Below are 18,264 nucleotides of genomic sequence, written 5' to 3'. Positions count from 1 at the left end.
AGATTTGTTTAGAATCAAACGCCATTCTGAGAAAAAGTTTGCCGAGTAGTTGCTTCAGGGTGAGTACTTATCGTAATTTCTTATTTGAAGACTGGTGTAGTAAAAGTATTACAGAGTTAGTGGTGAAACTCTTTGGTTTATGTCGACAGCAGTCGGAATCGACAAAGATGCATTTTTCGAAACAGTTTACGGAAAAGTGTTACAAGTCCAATTTCTCGTAAATGGTTTTTCCATATCCGTCAATCCTTGGCAAGATCCTATTAATGTTGCAGTTGGTGTTACAAATGCGACGATTGAAGACATTTTTTCTTCTGGTAAAATTAAGTGTGTGCTAAACTACTAAGAAAGTATGGCATTCAAATTCAATATTTATGAACTCAAAAAGGCAATCTACCCACTGCTCTGCGACGCTACCTTTTTGAGTATTTGATTAGGTAATCGGAGCATGTTAAAGTGAACAAAAAATCCCTGACGAATTGCTGCTAAAGATTGAAGTGTCAGAGACCCAGAAATTGGTTTGTCAATGCGTTGTCAAATAAAGTCACATGTGCACGCAAACGTATTATCTTTCTTTAGCTCGGAGCCTCTTCCTTACCTTTAACTATGACCTCATGAGGCTATGGTTATGTATAACTAAAAATATCTTTGCGAAGTTTCGGAAATTGATTGTTTATTTTCAAGTCATCTTGTATGAATAGATGGTGTTTACAATGAAGGCAAGATTGGCAAAGTATAAGAAATTAATTTAAGTGCGGAAAAATTAACCCAGAAAACATTTTCATCAAAAATGTAAAATTAGGATGCAAATTAGGAATTTTGATGTGGTATATCTTTTCTGTAGTTGTTAAGTTTATTTTTATTTAGTTTACTATTTTCCAATATTGGAATATAATTTTTATATTTGCATCAACCTTGATTATTTAAATCACAGCATATTTGGCTATAACCATTTCTGTTAGTGCCCTTTTTAAAATTATTTGCTATTGTACTTATAAAAACATAATTGCTGTGTGATTTGTTTTGCATGTTTTAAGGATAATGATAACAGGGTAATCTAAAAAAATGTTTCATGAAATAGTTTTGGAAGAGAAGATGATTTTGAGGCCTGTTTTCTTTCTGCATAAATATTACACCTTGTATTCTCTTCCAGAGTTTATGTTTGAGTATTAACAAGAAATAAGAGAACATAACAAATACATTGAAAACATGCTCCACTTGTTTATTCCATTATTTCTACTGTTGAGAAAAGAATAAATAGTGATTTTGGCCTTTAAATAGCTACTACTACTAAAATGATAGTTGCAGAAGCAAATTGATTGCAAGAATAAGAAACTTGATTAATTCATTTACTTAACTGCAAAAAAATTGAGTCTTCAGTCTCTCATTTGATTGCTCATGATTTGAAAAAAGGAAAAATGATATATCTGATTAATCTCCATTCTCTGTCGTGTATTTTGCTGTGAAGGGGCAGCTTCCATGGTCACTAAGATATTTGGAAATGACACTGTGTGTACTTGGATTATCAGGGATTTTCCTGTTAATTTTTTTTCAGTTTGCACTGTAGCTTTTCAGTATTTGATTAACAGACATGCAGAGACCATGCTATTTTTATATGATAGCAGAGACAATATGTGTAACATTCTTCTTCGTAATGCTTTGAGTATCCCATATATGTGTTTTAAAGATATAAAGGTTTATCCATGTTACTTTTTCTGCAGAGTTTTGAAGGAGGAGGGGCAGATGATGAGGAGTCAGAGCCTTGTGTGGAGACTAAGGACTGCATTCAAGATGTGATTGAAAACACTTCAGAATTCCCATGCTCAGCCCAAATGACTGAAGTGTACATTCCTGTGCCAGACTGCTTATTGCCCAGGGACGATAAGGTGGTAAGTTATATTCTCATTCAAAGTGAAAACTGAGTCTTATCACCTTCGGTTTTACGAATTTCTCGGTTGTATGAGGAATGGGGTTGTGTCTGTTATAAATTTAAGTATTTTTGTGTGAAGTCACTGGCATGATGCAACCTTCAGATGCTGTTCTGTATAGTAGTGACACATGAGGCAGGAAGTGGAACCACACAAATATTTTCATGCTAGTCAATAGCAGTTGTACAGCATTGATAATCTGTTGACAGAAATGTCTCTTATCCCGTGGAGTGTAATTTTGGATACCCTTGTCAAATCTCTGTTCAAGCCATCAGTGGTGGCTATAACAAGGCTGTGTCTCATGATTGCCCTCAATTTGTTCAAGCCATCATCCTCCATTATTTCAACTGAGGAACCAGCATAAACTATTGTGGATCCTTTTTATAAGCCTAGGAGAAGAAATGATGAAGGCAATTCAATGTACAGTGGAACCTCGATGTATCGTTCCCACTGTTGTGCCCTTACTGTAAGTGGCCAATACTCTCATTCAAACCATGTGATGTTGGTGGTGTAGCTCTCTCCTCCCTAGTGGAGCATTTATATGCTGGAGTTTGATCTGTGAGTCGCAAGAATCTCATGAGTATTTTGGAAAGTTGGAGTGGTCTCAATTAAAAGAGGAGTTTTCATTATTGAATGAGGCTAATATTGTTTTGCTTTTATTGAGCAATGCCCATTATTCTCTTCTAGTTTCATGTGAAAGATGAGAACGAAGGTCACCTCAGTGAGGAGAATTATCCCGTGCTGTACAAGTCAGACGCAGCTGGAATCTCAAGTGATGCCTCTGACCCATTGGCCACTGATGACCTGGTGAGTGTACTTTTGCCTTGTGTAATTCTCTTTTTCTACGGCACAATGTCATTCCTTTATGGGTTAATTATATACACCTCTCAGCAGAAACGTACTGCATTTTGCATCGCCTGTTCAGTCATGAACAACTACAGGAAAGCTTTCATGTTTGAATCATTAGAATTAAATGTAATGAACAGTTTTGGTGTATTTTGCCAAAGTGACCACTCAACTTTGCTCACTGATCAATTAAGCTCCCTGTTATCACGGCACTGAGCAGTTATTTGTCATGTGATCATACCAACACAGTTTCACTTTCGTTTACCATGGAGTGGAAGGGGGGATGTATGGAATTGAGAGTTAAACTGAGTACTATTGACTTAGGTACAGTGAAACAGATTTACCGTGACATCATGATGTAGCTGCTAGCTAGATTCAACTACATAACTTGCATTCCTTATGAGACATTGATGTTCACAGGGATCAAATTGTTTCAGATTTGGATTTTGTGATGAAAGTGAAGAGGAATTTACTGTGGGGATGATGGATATTTTATACCTTCTTTACCATTTTTGAATTGAGTGTTGGGCATGGGCAATGCTAGACAATTGCCAAAAGATATCAATTACTTGTGATGTTAACACTTCCAATGCTGACCATGTAAAACTCAAAATCACCCTGTGCAGCTTCCATTTTTTTCCTTCCCGTCGACTGCAGTGGAATAGACTCATGATGCAGGTTGCACAAGGTCTGCTTTTTCCCCCACGCCACCATTTTCTTTCAATTTTTTTGTGCGTGATGTGTCCAAAAAAATACGAGGAAAATGAATTTTTCATGTTCTACTGGTACTGCCATTGGTATTTTGCCACTGTCATAGGAAATTTTTGGTTTTGATGGTCATACACTCATGCCTCGTATAGCGCGATTTCGATGTTGCGCAAATTCGTTCCTCGGGGAAACATCGTAATGCAGTGTTGCCTAATCATAAAACATTATCGCTCTCATGTCAACACGTGAACTTGCGCTCAGTACAAACGAAAGTGCTATCATTTTATGCATTTTAATAGTAGTGCTTTCCTCAAATCTTCTTTGTTTACATATTAATCGAAATCCATTGCTGTGCTATGGCCAAAAGCATTACTTGACATTGGGTCTAGATAGTCGGCCTACCGAAGTAATTTATCTCGTCTCCGTAACAGAATAACAATAGTTAATTTGGATCATTAGTTATGTGTGGAGCTAGTGGAAATGAGTTTTTTTAAGCAATATGGTATGAGACGTAATTTTTGCCATCATAGGTTATCAGGCTATTGACTTCCAGGTAGAGGGTCTATGCTAAAGCCTTTGAGGTCATCAGTATTCACACGGGAGAAATGGAGTGGAGGCCGAGTTGCATATGAATAGTATAAACACATAAAGGGTCTGCTTTAGAGTCTCAAACACAATGGCTTCATTCCCTTCCTGCAGTCGTAGGCCCTCTTTGTCACAGGAATACAGTGCTGCAGTAGGTGATTTTGATAGAGCCGTACAGAGGGAAAACCAAGAGAACAATGGTAAAAAATAGGAATGCAGGTAGAAAAATCAAGAAGTTATCAAGAAAAACCATTAACCTAGAAGAGAAATTAAAACAGGTCAATTGCTTTGAAAATGGAGATCATCAAAGCAATATTGCATGGAAGTTTTAACTCATGATTATCTCTTTACTGTTCTGTAGCTGTAAATTTTGAAGCCACCATTTATAAATATGTTCCATACTTAGAATCTGATGCATTGTTTCCTTACCTCTGTATTTGAATTCTCAGCTGTGAGTAGATCATGCTTTTTTGTAGAATGATCCCTGTGCCTTTGCTATTCCAAGGTCTATTTCTTTCTTGCTTCATCCATCACTGGTTGCTAGACTTTCTGTGGCTTAAATTTAATGATGTTCTACTAAAATTGCATTGCCAATTTATTTAGTCCCTGGATGTAAAAATTCCTCAAGAAAACACCACTTATGAGTAGGGATAGGAATTTTTCGGTGGTTTGAGAGGGAGAAAAGCTGTACTTTGAAATTGGAAATTTGGTTCTTTCAAATAGACATGGTGTTTTCTCTAAAACTGCAAGTTTAAATATACACTTACATTGGTTTTTATTTCAAAACCTAGAAAAGGGTCAGTACCATAGTTTAACCAAATATATCTTGGTTATGTGACACTTCCCTTGTAGCTGTGTTATGACTGCAGACAATCACCTCAGTGGTGGAACTGGGAAAGTTGACAAATGGTAAAAGTGGTAATTTTAACAAAATAATTATAAATATTATGAATTCCTAACATTAATTACCTTGAGGCAGCTTGCAGGGTAGTATGAAGAATATATCCATTTGAAACTAACTTTAATTTTATTGGTGTGAGGAATTCTCAAAATTTTTTTATCTTTCTGTGTCTCAAGCATTAATGATGATGAATGGGGTTTATGTTGCAGCCCAATGCCTTAACTGCCTCCCAAGGTGAAAAGGTGGAAGCTCAGGGCACAGGAGCCATGGTGGCAGACGGGGACTGGACGCTGGTCGGGGCAAAGGAGGAACCATCTCCCGAGGAGAATGCCCAGGTATGTATGGAATTTAATTAATTGTTGAAGGAGATATTGGGTAAAAAATGTTAATCATGGAAAATGCCAGAACATTTTGATTTTTACACAGCTTTAAAGGTAACCCATTTGATTCAAAGTTACCAATTACTCAAATAAGGTTTCTCATCATAAAAAATCTGTTTTTTCCTATTTATGTTGTTCATTTGTGTAGTAGATTTTTTACCTTACTATATATAATCCTGGGACCGATAAAGTTAACCTTATTAGCCCTCTACTGGGGACGTGGGGTACCTCGGTGGTCCAAAGTGTTTCATGCATGTGCTGTTATTCATGTGATGACGTAAAATACCTCTGATTTTCAGAAGCTAACCATTATTTTGGTGTCAAATGCCTTTCATAGATACTTGTTAGTAACTGGTTAGCATTCAATAGCTAAAGAAAGTGGGAATGTGGGCCACAAGTTAGAAGTGTTTGGCACGTTTATGCTACTTTTATTGGTACCTCAGCAAGTGGCCTACTTGTTTGCCTTCATCACAAGGGAGGGGGGTGAGATGCAAATGACCTAATGCTGTAACTTTACAAGTGACCAAGCTTCACTTTTTTCCCTGTGGTGAATAATAAAGAGCTGTATTCCTGCAATGCAGGAGCCTGGATTCCCAGTGGTATTGTTTATTGGAAGTATAGTGACCCATCTTCAAATTCCATTCATCTTACAAGGGGAGATAATGAAACTTGCTCTGCCTTTTTCAATGCCGTATTTTTTATGGCCTTTGTAATGGTGAACACATCCCTGAACTAGTAGTGGTTTTGTTGAATGGGCATTAGATTGGCTGTACTTAATTAATTTTCAAGGAGTACTTTCCACAAGCCACGTATACATCCATAATATCGTACTACTCAGTGTACGGTCAGGTGGGGTTAGTGGTAGCGATTATGGCTACCTGCCAGGGGACCAGGGTTTGGGGCTTTGTCATTGCTATATATTTTGTTGTCTTCATTGTGATCATACGGCATCAACTTTTTCATTAATTACTAATTGCGACAAACATAGACATGAGACTTTTTTTATCATCATAATGGCATTTAGGTATTTAAGCAGTGTCATTTCCAACGTGGAGAAGTGAAGGCTCCACTTGTTACTCTCCTCAAAAACATACCGAAAGATTAATGGGGAGCTATAACAGTGGCTTTTTTTTGAAGAAATGACATTTGTTGGTGTGCCTCTTGTTATTATAATGGAAGGGCTACGTAAGATTTTGGGAAGCGGCGAGCACAAGACACATTTGGTGTAATTGTTGCTTTTAACCTTCTAGCGGGTGCGACTGTTATTTCTACACAACCGGGCAAATGGCGTACTTTGCCCACATTATGTGCATACATGATGACACTCGATTTTTGTTTAAATTAATCTTTATTTCTATGAAGTAGTTAAATCTTGTACATTTATAGGTGCTACAGATATAAAGGTACACAGGTGGTACACGGCTGGTCGCGCGGCGTAATTTATACGCCACGTGTGATGGGTTCCTCTTCCTGATCTTAAAAAATTAGCTACAATACCTCAAACTTTGAAAACTCACAATATAGACAGTCAAAGTACATTGTAGGAATACGCGAGACCATTCTATCCCAGAATATACGTGCAATGTTGAAATCCTTGGTTTTCGAGGAGTGACGTATTTTATATGCCAGCACGCCCGGTCCAGGGCCATTAACTTTTATTTCACCCTATAAATTAGTTGAAATTATATTTTGGAATGGTTCTTTTAGCACAAAGGTACTGTGTTAGTAAACTCCCTTTGGAGTAAAGTGAATAATAAGTGTTTGAGAAATATGGCATTCTATAATCCTTTTGTGTTCTTATTAATTATGTCTGTACACATGTTGTTGATCGCTGCGCACTTGTAATTACATGTGCTCTCGCAAGAGTGGTTTTTATTTTTAATGTGGAAGTTGATCAGTATAAGCAATGAAAAAATTAAAATTTTGGCACACACTAACCCTTGCTATTGTAGTCCTCGTATCTCCCTGTTTAAAATGACACTGCTTAAATACCTAAATGCCATTATGAGGATAAAAAAATAGTCTCATGTCTATGCTTGTTGCAATAGGGTTGTTCACCAGTTTTTTTTACGGTCTTAAATAAAAGTACACATGGAGGGGATACTGGCGGCAGTTTTAGCGCTGTTCTAATAAAAAATTTAACACTTAAAAGGCTAAGCAAAAAGTGTGGAATACGAGGGTTGGCTCAAACGTTCCGAAAGCATACGATGGTTGCCGAAGGCACGGTGACGGCTGGTATATTACTGGCTATCCAAAATCGGTGCGTGTGCAAGAGGCCTTTCTGTAATCTTCACAAGAATAAATATTGACAACAATTCGCAATTCTATGTTATGATGCAGAGGAATCTGAGAGGAACGTAAATGATTATTTTACAATATTAGGTCCCTTTAGCCATCATAGTTTTTATAGGCTAGAAATTATCAAAAGCCTTTCAAACTTAATAAACGAGTATTGTGTAACACGGATTGTTGATGTAATATGAAATGTATCCCTCGAGAACCATTTCAGCGTTTATTAGGGTATAATTCAAATAAAAATGGAAGCCAGCCAAGGCCAAGTAAATGGTAAGAAAAATAAGGTTTTGATACAAAATATACTCATAAGTACAATTAACATATTTTACAGTGTTATCATAGTAAGTATGCATTAACTCTTACCTTGCACGCTTGACTCCTTGAATTTCCAGAGTGCTAAAAATTTCATTATTAGATTTATTTTCTGCGTATTTAGATTTTTTCTTGCCTTGACCACTATTTACTAAAAAAACTTGAAAATGAAAATTGAGCATCAGGCACTTAGCTCGTATAAGGCACAGTATTAGAATTAGCCCTCACAAAACCACAATCCAAAGGCATTTCTCACTACGGCATCCACAAATTCAAGCACGGCTTGGATAACGGTTTCAATGAAAGCATGCAGTCAGCTAAGTAGCCGTGTGTCACGTCAGAGCCATTCGAGCCTGACTGCCGAAACTGACCGTTTCAAAAGCGCACAAATTTCAACGGAGCACAAAAGAAAATGTGAAGCACCTATTGCAGAAATTTTTTCACCGATGTGAATTATCAACCAAAGCTCACTGTTAGCATCTACTTAACACATTATGGTCTGCACACATGTTTTTACGTGTTTCCGCCGCCAGCGCTTATGTGCCGATCACGCGTTTTTACATTTTTACGTTTTCATGCAGTGCAGTCTCCTGCTGACCTCTACGGATTTATTTGGAACTATTTCGACCTAGTTCTGGTTTGTGCGTCTTCAGGTAGCTTTACTGTTTGTTTTTGTGAATTTTTTTCTTATTGACGTCTTTTTTATCGACGTTATAATAGTTTGAACATATATTGAGGCCTATGGCATAAAATATGACCGGCCCCAATGGCTAGTCTAGTTTAAAGGGTGCCGGACCAAGATGTGTTAAATGGATAATTTCGTTTGAGGTTAACACCCCTATTAAAATTATTGAAAAAGGTGGCGACGTATGATCACAATGGAGACAACAAAATACATAGCCATGATGAAGCTCTGGTCCCCTGTGTGGTAGCCTGAAACACTACCACTACCCCACCTGACCTGTCTGCTGAGTAGTGCGATATCATGGAACTATAGGCAGCTTGTGAAAAGTACCGAATGAAAATTAATTAATTGCAGCCAAACTAAGGCCCATACAACAGAACCACTGCAATTTCAGAGATGTGTTTACCATTCCGAAGGCCATAAAAAATACGGCATTGAAAAAGTCCAGTATTTACAGGCAGTCTTACCTATTTGATTCAAAGTTACTTATAACTGAAAAGAGTACATATTCTTATCTCAAAATAAGCCATTTTTTCCTCCTTATTTTGTGTTTAATTGTTGAAGATTTCTTGCCTTATATTTTTTTTGCCTTGTATTTTTCTATGTTAAATCTTTTTACCGATAATGCAAGTATCAATATGATATTTATTTTACAATAAAATATGCTGCAACCAATAAATCATTCCTCATGAAGACTTTTTTTACAACGTGAAATCCTAGGACTGATAATTCATAGCTCATTAAGAAAATCAGGTCTCACATTTCAATCAAACTCTGTAGTGTTGTAGTTCATAGGGAGCTGTCCACAAATATCCTCCCATATTGGTTTATAGAACCAATGGTTTTAAAAGTTGAATGCAGTTCAATATTTATATACCTAATATGTTCCCCTAGAAATGGTCTCCTTTCAAGTAGCAGTGGTAGTGTGGTGGTTATGGTGTTTGGCTCCTATCTGGAGGTCCTAGGTTCCACATTAGCATGCAGCACTTTTTTAATAATTTGTTTCTACTTTTCACTTTACAAAGTTGTACAAAAGCCTGCTCTTCATCATTATTTCCATGATTTTCACTGAAGAATTTAGTTTTCTGTGTGGAAATCTTTTTCTGCAATATAGCAGCATCAGATTTTATCCCATTTTTTCACACAGATGCCTAGTTTGCATAACGTTCATTCGGTTCATTCGTTGCGAAAGAAACCTTAATTATCATATGGTATCCCATGAACTAAATTACATCCATTGCAGAGTTATCAAATGAAGATAATATTGCAATGCAGGCGGAACATAAATCAAAGACGATTTACATGTTGAAAAAAAAATGGAATAATATTTAATTCCCTGAAGTGTTGCAAATATTTTTATTTTGTAAGGAAAAATTTGTGAGGAATTCCAAATTTTGTTGTAATGTGGTTTATAAAAAAGTTTAAATCAATCCTTTCAAAAAAGACCTGAATCTCTTTTCGTGCATGATTAATATCTTGATGATTCCTTCCAGCCTACTTTAAGTGAGGATGGGGACCCATTTGAGAGTTCAACTACTGCCCATGAGTCTGCATTTGGTGAGTACTCTTACGGGTTGCAAATAACTCTATACTTGGAGGGATTGATGTTAATGTGGAGGATGTATATATTTATGCTTTTATTTAGCCAACTTTTACTGTGACTAGAGCAATTATTGAGAATTTGACAGTAGCCCATGAGTCTGCAATGGAAGCAGTGGGTGAGTGCTTTCAAGGGCTACAAGTAGCTGTATACAGATAAGGCTTAGGCTACTTTCAGATGGCACAGTACCATGCTTTCATAAAACCTAATGTGTGTAGGGATGCCTTCAAATGTGTCTAATCATACCGTGTTTTCCGCTGCACCCATTTCTATCGGGCCAGGCGCTGCATCATCAACAGCGTCCACTGGTCGTGAAATTCAGACCGCTTTCAGATGAGAAAACTCTGGATTTCCTTGTGCCATGTGGAGAATGAAGAAATGTGAAAAGTCGTCTCTTCTGAAATCGGCCTTATTGTGACTGATTCTGAAGGATGAAGAACCTGAATTAGTCATCCATCCATATTTCCTGTTAACTTTATTTTAAGTGGTAGTTGTATAGGGGAGGAGTTTTGTATTTACTTACTTTTTTGTAGTCGTCTCTATCGTTTTTAATGGTCTTCCCTAACAAAATATTTTTGTTTCACTGAAATTGTTGGGTATTTAACTGACCAATGGCTAAGAATTTTTTCTTCATTTTCTCTTTTTGGCATTTTTGACAATTAAAGAGTCATATCAAATGAATAAAAATAATGCTGCCTTGCTTCAACCTAGCTTAGAGACTAGTTTATTGAAAGAAAAAATTTACTCGTAGTAGCCACGCACCTTTTTTCCAGAAATGCCGGTGAAAAAGGGGGATGTGCGAATCCTCAAAATTATGTACACAGAAAGCCAGAATGGAGCATTTTGTTTGAGAATTGAGTATGAAAATTAAATTTCAGGCTTCATTGAAAATGTAAATATGGAACAGGGTCAAATAAGGGCAAAATTAGCTTTGCTTTTGGACCATTTTGAATTCGTGGGAAAATTAGGGAAAATCTTTTAAGGAGTGCATTCCTATTCATCCTTTTGTCCATGGGATTAGAAATGGGGCTTTGTTTGGTTTTACTGACAATTAGACGTAAAGCTTCCTTGGAGGAGAAAATATGGTTGACATAATATTAAATTGAGAGGTATGCTCCAGAAATGAAATCGGTATGGCTAAGAAACAGCCGAATTCTTCATATCAATCAAATAATTCTACATTCATTCTGCATAATACCCTGAATAGCGTATGGTAGGGGGTGTTAGGACTTTGTTAGGACAGCTGTTATTACATAAAAAGGATATATTCTATGATAATTAGGACTAGTATTTGTTAAAAATCCTTTACGGCTCGGGGGAAATACGATTTCCCATATCTACCTGTTCCGGAAAACAACTCTTTTAATTTATCGCTTCTATCGGACCTGGAAATATAGTGGGGCTCTAGTATTTTGTCCTCCGTGTCGCGTTTAAAGAAATCCATTCTCAACTGTTCAAGAAATCTAAGCCTAGCGTGCAGCCTTCGAGTCTCCAGTGGCTCCCAGTCCAATTCACATATCATCTGGGTAATGCTTTCTGTACAAAGGTAGCGGTTTATGACGAACCACACAGCCTTCCTCGGTATTTTTTTCAGTTCGCTGATTAAGTCTTTCTTTGCCGGATCCCATACACTCGCTGCATTGTCGAGGTGCGGTCGGACGAGTGCAAAATAGCACCTTTCTTTTACTTTCTCATCTGAAAATCTTCCCACAATACGCTTGACAAATCCTAATTTCTTCGGAGCTATGCCACAAATATTTCTTATGTGTGTTCCCCACAATAGGTTCAAGGTTATCGTATCCTCCACGTACTTCACTTCGTATGTTGCCTCTATGTTAATACCATCGACTGCATAAACATGGTTATAGTTGTACGAATTCAGCAAGAAATTTACCGTCATGCATTTGTTCAGATTAAGTTCGAGTCCCCTCTCTTGGCTCCACAAATGAATGTTGTTTAAGTCCAATGATAGAATTTTGTGGAGTGATTACTAATTTCGCGATATATGACAGGGTCGTCAGCAAATAAACGTATTAAACAGCTAATGCGGGAGCAGAGTTCATCAATGTATATAATGAACAACCGGGAAGAAAAATCTATTTTTCCCTTCGCCAAAATAATTGCTGAAAGAAAAAGGCCCACATACGTTGGTGCAAAAAAGAAATAACAGGTGAACTCGGAGAGAAATTTTACCATCCAAAAGCAGAGCAGGGAATTCACCTTCTTAAGTTTCCAGAAGAATTGTACCTTAATGTCATACTGACCCAAAATAATAAATTCTTCCTTATTCTATCTAAAATGCATCATGATTCTGTCATTGATGGTGAAAGCGATAGCCAAAATAAATCTGATATGCTTACATCCTACAACAACTAAAATTGACGTCCATCTATTGGACCAATTCTGTGCAAAAACTATACTGCAGGACGTAATACAAGATGGCAGCCTGTGGTGATTTTTTACTGATTATTGAAAATTTCTACTTTCATAGTCCTTGGCATGTTAAATGTTCATTGAATATCTTCTCAAGTTATAAGAAGTGGATTTCTGCAGAAGAAAGCTTGGGGAATGATTAAACAGCATATAATGCAAAAGAGTGGAAATGCTACTATCCCAACACAAATAAGAGCTGCCTTGCGTGCCATACTTGGAATATCTGCCCCCGGTGCCCCTCCAAACCATTGATTATCTCATGACAGTTGGGTACATTTCACTCAAGGGAGTTTCTTTTGGCTGTTTGTTCATTGCTTTTATCTTTTAATTTTTAAATAGCTCTATGAAAACCAATCCAGAAAAAAAATCAAATAATTTTTCTAGATACCCATCTGTAGTACCAACACATTTTATCGTGATTGCCATTGTTTGGAACCTTCTTAATTTAGAAAATTTTCACCAATCATTAAATATTCGATTGAAAACGAATTTTTTTCCCTTTTTAAAGGACCAATTCTGAAAGGGGTCTAAAAATATTCTTTTTCTGCAATTGGAAGTCATGTGTGATGCGTATGTGTGTGCTTGATTATTAGTATAATTTGACGGTGTGGCCCGCTATTGTAATATTTTTGTATTCGTTCCATTTCTTTCTTCGTTTCACTTCGCTCGTTCCCTGTCCCGAGCTTCTGTCATTCAAATTCGCGGGCACAGCAGCAGACAGGCGGCCGTGCTCTAAACCGATTTCGGGTTTCGTGTGTCAATTGTTTTTGTGTCACGTGATTTACGATATAAACTCAGGCCCGGCGCAAGGCGTCGAGAGGTGTGTGGTTGTTGAACTGTGAGTGGGCGGTGCTAGGTGTCAGAGGTACTCCGTAAGCCTGGCAATAGAAGGCCAGCAGCGCACCGAGGAGGGAAAAGCGGAGGAAGGAGGAATAGGAGCTGTGTCAAGGAGATTTAATTAAATTGAGTAATGCAAATACGTCGGTCATCCCGCAAAACCTCAGGACACCAAAATCCTTGGGTTGATGACGCGCCCAGCGGTGATCTCGACGAGGAGCCACATCTCGTCGCATAAGTACTCTCCCAGGATAGTGAACTATCCACTCTCCCTACTCCAATCAGCATTTCTTCCGCTAAGAAGACACCTCGTGTGGAGGTGATTGTTTGTAACTGTGAATCAGGAACGATTTCACTTAACGTCAAAGAAAAAGCTTGTAACGAAGCTAAAACCTGTATAATTATTCTTCCGTCCTTGCAGTTTGTGCTTGAAATTCCAATAGTGCTGGACACTTTAGTACGAGTGGAAGTGGGGCATGTAAAATTCAAGTTGGACAATCCAACCGACATTCATAATTGTCGTAGAAATTCCTCGAAAGGCCATTATAAATTTTGTTATGCACTAGTGTTAGTTTTGGTGGGGCATTGCATTCTTCATTCTTTTTCCATCAGTGTGTCATCTAAACAGATAATCATTCCATCTCTCGTTAGATTTAAGAAGGAAGTTATTTATGTTCATTTTATTTTCTTTTGTCACTAATAAATGTGTAAAACCATTCACAATCTAAGCAAAGTCGTTTTGTTTCTGCTGTGCTTCGCATTGGGGTTCAAAAATTCCCGTATTTTCCTTTTGTTTCGTGATCGCGTGCAGTAGAACCCACGTGGTTTTTCTATTAGTTAAGATCCGTCCACCGTCAGTGGATTACGTGAAGGTATGCACTATCGCCGATGGTTTCCAACCAGTGGAGCCGGGGATCGAAATCGTACGACATTAGGGTTGGCGAATTCATCTTATGGTACGTATCGTCACAATGCGTATCATTTTAACCCATATTTACATCTTTTTCGTTCTTCCACACCCTTTTTGTCCTCGTCATTTTTATGCTATGTGTTCTTTTCCCCTTTATTCATTTATATCGAGTCTCTGAGTTCAAGTCGAAGTTGGGCAGAAATTGTACCACCTGATTTGTGCATTTTTCCATCCATTCGATGGATTTTAAATAGAAGATGTCGTAGTCTTAAATTTCATGTTTGACTGATTTAGTTGCTATTTGAACTTTTTTCTAGGGGTCCCGGCTGCCGAAGCAATGCCCGAGCAAACAACATCAACTTCTTATCTGCTTGCAGAAGGCAATCTAAGGAATCATTCAATTTATGAATGCATTGGTCCCACAGCTTTGGTGACACCAATTGATTCCAAGGCTGGAACATACCATGAAGAGATGGAGAAAAATCTGATAGATGAAGACTTGGGAAAATGTGGTGCTTCTGAAACTGATGAGATATCAAGTTGCTCAATTTCTGATGACAGACAATGTAATACCAAAGACACTGAATCACTTAAAAGCAGCAGAGTTGGAGCCGCAATGGCTGTTGTTGGGGAGAAAAGTGGTTGTGATGCACCAAATACGTCGCATAACCTTAGATTTATCAGAATAAGTAGAAATGACAGAAGTGGCTGTGAGACCATCATGGGAGGCAACAGCGAGGTACTTAATTGCTTGATCGAAAATCCATGGAATAGTTACAGTTCAAACGAAGATTTATATAATTGCTTCAACTGCAGAGATGTGTTCAACAATAAGAAGGAGCTAATGAAACACATGAAAATTCATTTTGTTGCTCATAATTTTGATGCTGCAGCAGAATCATCAATCGTAGATGTGTCTCTGGAAGCACATCCATCAAGCGGACATAGCAGTTCTTGCGAGCCTACCACCTCAAAGGCTTTAAGTGGGCAGGAGAGGAAAAGAGTAGAGCCTATGCCAAAAGAAAATGTGCTCATGAAGGAAACCAGTGGAGGAAAAGGGGATGAGAAAAATAAAAGACGATTGACGAGAAGTTTCACTGTAGGAGAGAAATCAACTTCACATAGTTTATCTTCAAAGTCATCTAGCATTAGACATCAACGCCATCACGTGGGTCCGAGAAAGAAAGAGAGACTGTATTCATGCAGCGAGTGCACTGAGTCCTTCACTCAGAAAAGGGACCTCACCGCACACAAACTTACTCACGCAGGAGGGAAAAGGTATTCTTGTAGCACTTGCAGGAAGTCTTTCAATCATAGAGGTCATCTCAATATTCACTCGCGAATACACACGGGAGAGAAGCCTTTTATATGTAAGGTTTGCAGCAAGTCCTTCTCTAGGAAAGAAAATCTCGACGCTCACATACGTAGACACACAGGAGAAAGACCTTTTTCATGCAACGAGTGTGAAAAGTCTTTCTTGAAGAAGAACGACTTAAATACACATGTACGTAGGCACACGGGAGAGAAACCGTTTTCTTGCAACGAGTGTGAAAAGTCTTTCTGGAATAAGGGCGACTTAGTTAGACATGCATACACGCACGCGGGAGTGAAACCGTTTTCCTGTTACGAGTGTGAAAAGTCTTTCTCGAATAAGAGCGACTTAGTAAGACACGTACGTACCCACACGGGAGAAAAACCCCACTCGTGCAGAATCTGCAAGAAATCTTTCACTCGGAAGAGTACTCTCAAGAGTCACATGCGACAACACTCGGGAGAGAAGCCTTTTACATGCAACCAGTGTGAAAAGTCTTTCTCGATTAAGAGCTGCTTAGTTAGACATGTACGTGCGCACTCGGGAGAGAAGCCTTTTTCATGCAACGAGTGTGAAAAGTGTTTCTCAAAAAAGAGCAACTTAATTGGACATTATCGTACGCACACGGGGGATAAACCGTATTCTTGTAGCATTTGCCGCAAGTGTTTCACTCGGAGGGGTAATCTCAACTGTCACATGCGACAGCACTCGGGAGAGGAGCCTTTTATATGCAACGAGTGTGATAAGTCTTTCTCGGATAAGAGTAGCTTAGTTAGACATATTCGTACGCACACGGGGGATAAACCGTATTCTTGTAGCATTTGCGGCAAGTGTTTCACTCACAAGAGTACTCTCGACAATCACCTGCGAACACATACCGGAGAGAAGCCTTTTATCTGCCGCCTGTGCAGCAAGTCCTTCGCTAGGAAAAGTCAGCTCACCTCACACACCCAAAGACACGCGGGAGAGAAACCTTATTCTTGTAGCATTTGCTGCAAGCATTTCACAAAGCGATGTTCTCTCGATAGTCACATCCGTTTGCATGCGGAAGAGGGGCCTTAAATCATGACACGAGTGTGAAAGGTCTTTCTCGAATAAGAAGCACTTAGGGCCGTATTCTTAGTCGACACTGTAGGGCCAACCGACCCTGGATACGTCATCAGCCCCTACATAAACCGATCTCACCCTACATACGCCACATCAAGCCCTACATATGGCCGTTTTTGGAACTAAACGGGTCCTACTTGATGTAGGGTACCCGAACCAACCCTACGCCCTACAAAAACATGGCGGCCAAATATCGTCTGCTGATCACCTCGATTAAATAATTTACGTTGTAATGCATATTAAGGGAAATGAGCTCGCACAAACCATTTTAAAATGTACAGTAACACAGCGGAAAAGTAATAATACTACCACTTTATAGCCACCAAGTTAAATAAATTATAAAATTGACTGAACTTGTGGCGGCCGCACGTCCTGCCTCGCCGCCACACCGCTTGCCCGGAGGCAAAATGAATCGCGCTCCATCATCACATCTCTCCAACAGGCTAGTTAGCCCAGCGGTAGAACGGTCGCCTCCCAAGCGGGCGGCCCGGATTCGATTCCCCGTGCCGGATATTGTAATTATTTTATTTTTTCTTGCCTTCTAGAATTCCTTTCTAGAAATTTCTTTCATGTTCAAGAACAGTAACATAGAACATTCTGGAAGTGCACCAATAGAATAAATACTGCGGTCTTTCGGCCGTTGAATTTTGAATTTGAATTGGCCGGCAAGTCAGTCTGAAATATGGAACGGATTAATAAAGATCGTCCAAACCATTACAGTGCCTTATCATTGCTAGCAGACAATTCCTACGCCTGCTACAAACTAATAAGAAGAATATAGCGGTAAACAAGCATCTGGTTTCTACGAACATATAATATTTTTCACGTTTGGCACTTGGTATACTTTTGGGAAGCCAATACTTCGTTTACGTACAACCATAGAGAACGTATTTTCATGCCACTATTTGCCACATAATAAACTTTACTACGGAAGGTAAAAGCGAACGACGAACCTTGATGATGCAACGTAAATTCCCACGTCAATGATCATATTTGCTCCGTACTTATTACTATCTTGTACAGACCGCTTTTGAAGTAATTTGAATACAATAAGGTTCTACTTTTGGCTCGATATGAGTGTATTTGTAGTGATAATTAAGGTACCGACACGACCTGACGGACGACACCGATTGTTTATTTACCTTGAGCTGTTGCCCTAACAATGCGCCCGAAAATTATAGGACGTCTTTTCTTACTTTCATAGTTAGTTCCCATTACACCACCAGTATGGAAAATTGGCGCTGCGCCATCATCTACGTCATCTCAGAGAAGTTGACGACGAAATCACCCCCACCACTTATGTAGGGTCGACTGAGAAACGCATGTAGGGGCCTTTTGTTATGTAGGGTCGACTAAGAATACGGCCCTTAGTGCCACATTTTCGTATACCTTCGAGAGAGAAGCCTTAGTCGTGCAGAATGTGCGAAA

The 18,264-nt window shown here is 38.7% G+C and overlaps 2 protein-coding genes across 2 annotated transcripts; both read left to right on the top strand.

Moving 5' to 3' along the window:
• The first annotated feature begins 2,361 nt into the window (after positions 1–2,361).
• On the top strand, positions 2,362–15,251 carry LOC124172122. Its single transcript, XM_046551528.1, has 6 exons — positions 2,362–2,391; positions 2,613–2,732; positions 5,175–5,300; positions 10,131–10,194; positions 14,735–15,156; positions 15,234–15,251. Exons 1-6 carry the CDS (start codon positions 2,362–2,364, stop codon positions 15,249–15,251), a joined length of 780 nt encoding a protein of 259 aa, XP_046407484.1.
• On the top strand, positions 15,251–16,894 carry LOC124172317 (zinc finger protein OZF-like). Its single transcript, XM_046551756.1, has one exon. It carries the CDS (start codon positions 15,262–15,264, stop codon positions 16,789–16,791), a length of 1,530 nt encoding a protein of 509 aa, XP_046407712.1. The 5' UTR covers positions 15,251–15,261; the 3' UTR covers positions 16,792–16,894.
• Positions 16,895–18,264: the final 1,370 nt, after the last annotated feature.

The sequence above is a fragment of the Ischnura elegans genome, assembly GCF_921293095.1.
Source record: "Ischnura elegans chromosome 13 unlocalized genomic scaffold, ioIscEleg1.1 SUPER_13_unloc_1, whole genome shotgun sequence".
Lineage (NCBI taxonomy): Eukaryota > Metazoa > Arthropoda > Insecta > Odonata > Coenagrionidae > Ischnura > Ischnura elegans.
Note: the sequence above shows the minus strand (reverse complement) of the source record. Positions and strands in the feature narration are given on the sequence as shown.

What these genes read in the sequence shown, in the direction of transcription:
- LOC124172317 (XM_046551756.1), top strand. Translation starts at nt 15,262, where the DNA reads ATGAAACACATGAAAATTCATTTTGTTGCTCATAATTTTGATGCTGCA.
- LOC124172122 (XM_046551528.1), top strand. Translation starts at nt 2,362, where the DNA reads ATGTATCGTTCCCACTGTTGTGCCCTTACT. An exon ending in CCCACTGTTGTGCCCTTACT is followed by an intron (nt 2,392 to 2,612) that starts GTAAGTGGCCAA and finishes ATTCTCTTCTAG; the next exon opens with TTTCATGTGAAAGATGAGAA. An exon ending in CATTGGCCACTGATGACCTG is followed by an intron (nt 2,733 to 5,174) that starts GTGAGTGTACTT and finishes TTTATGTTGCAG; the next exon opens with CCCAATGCCTTAACTGCCTC.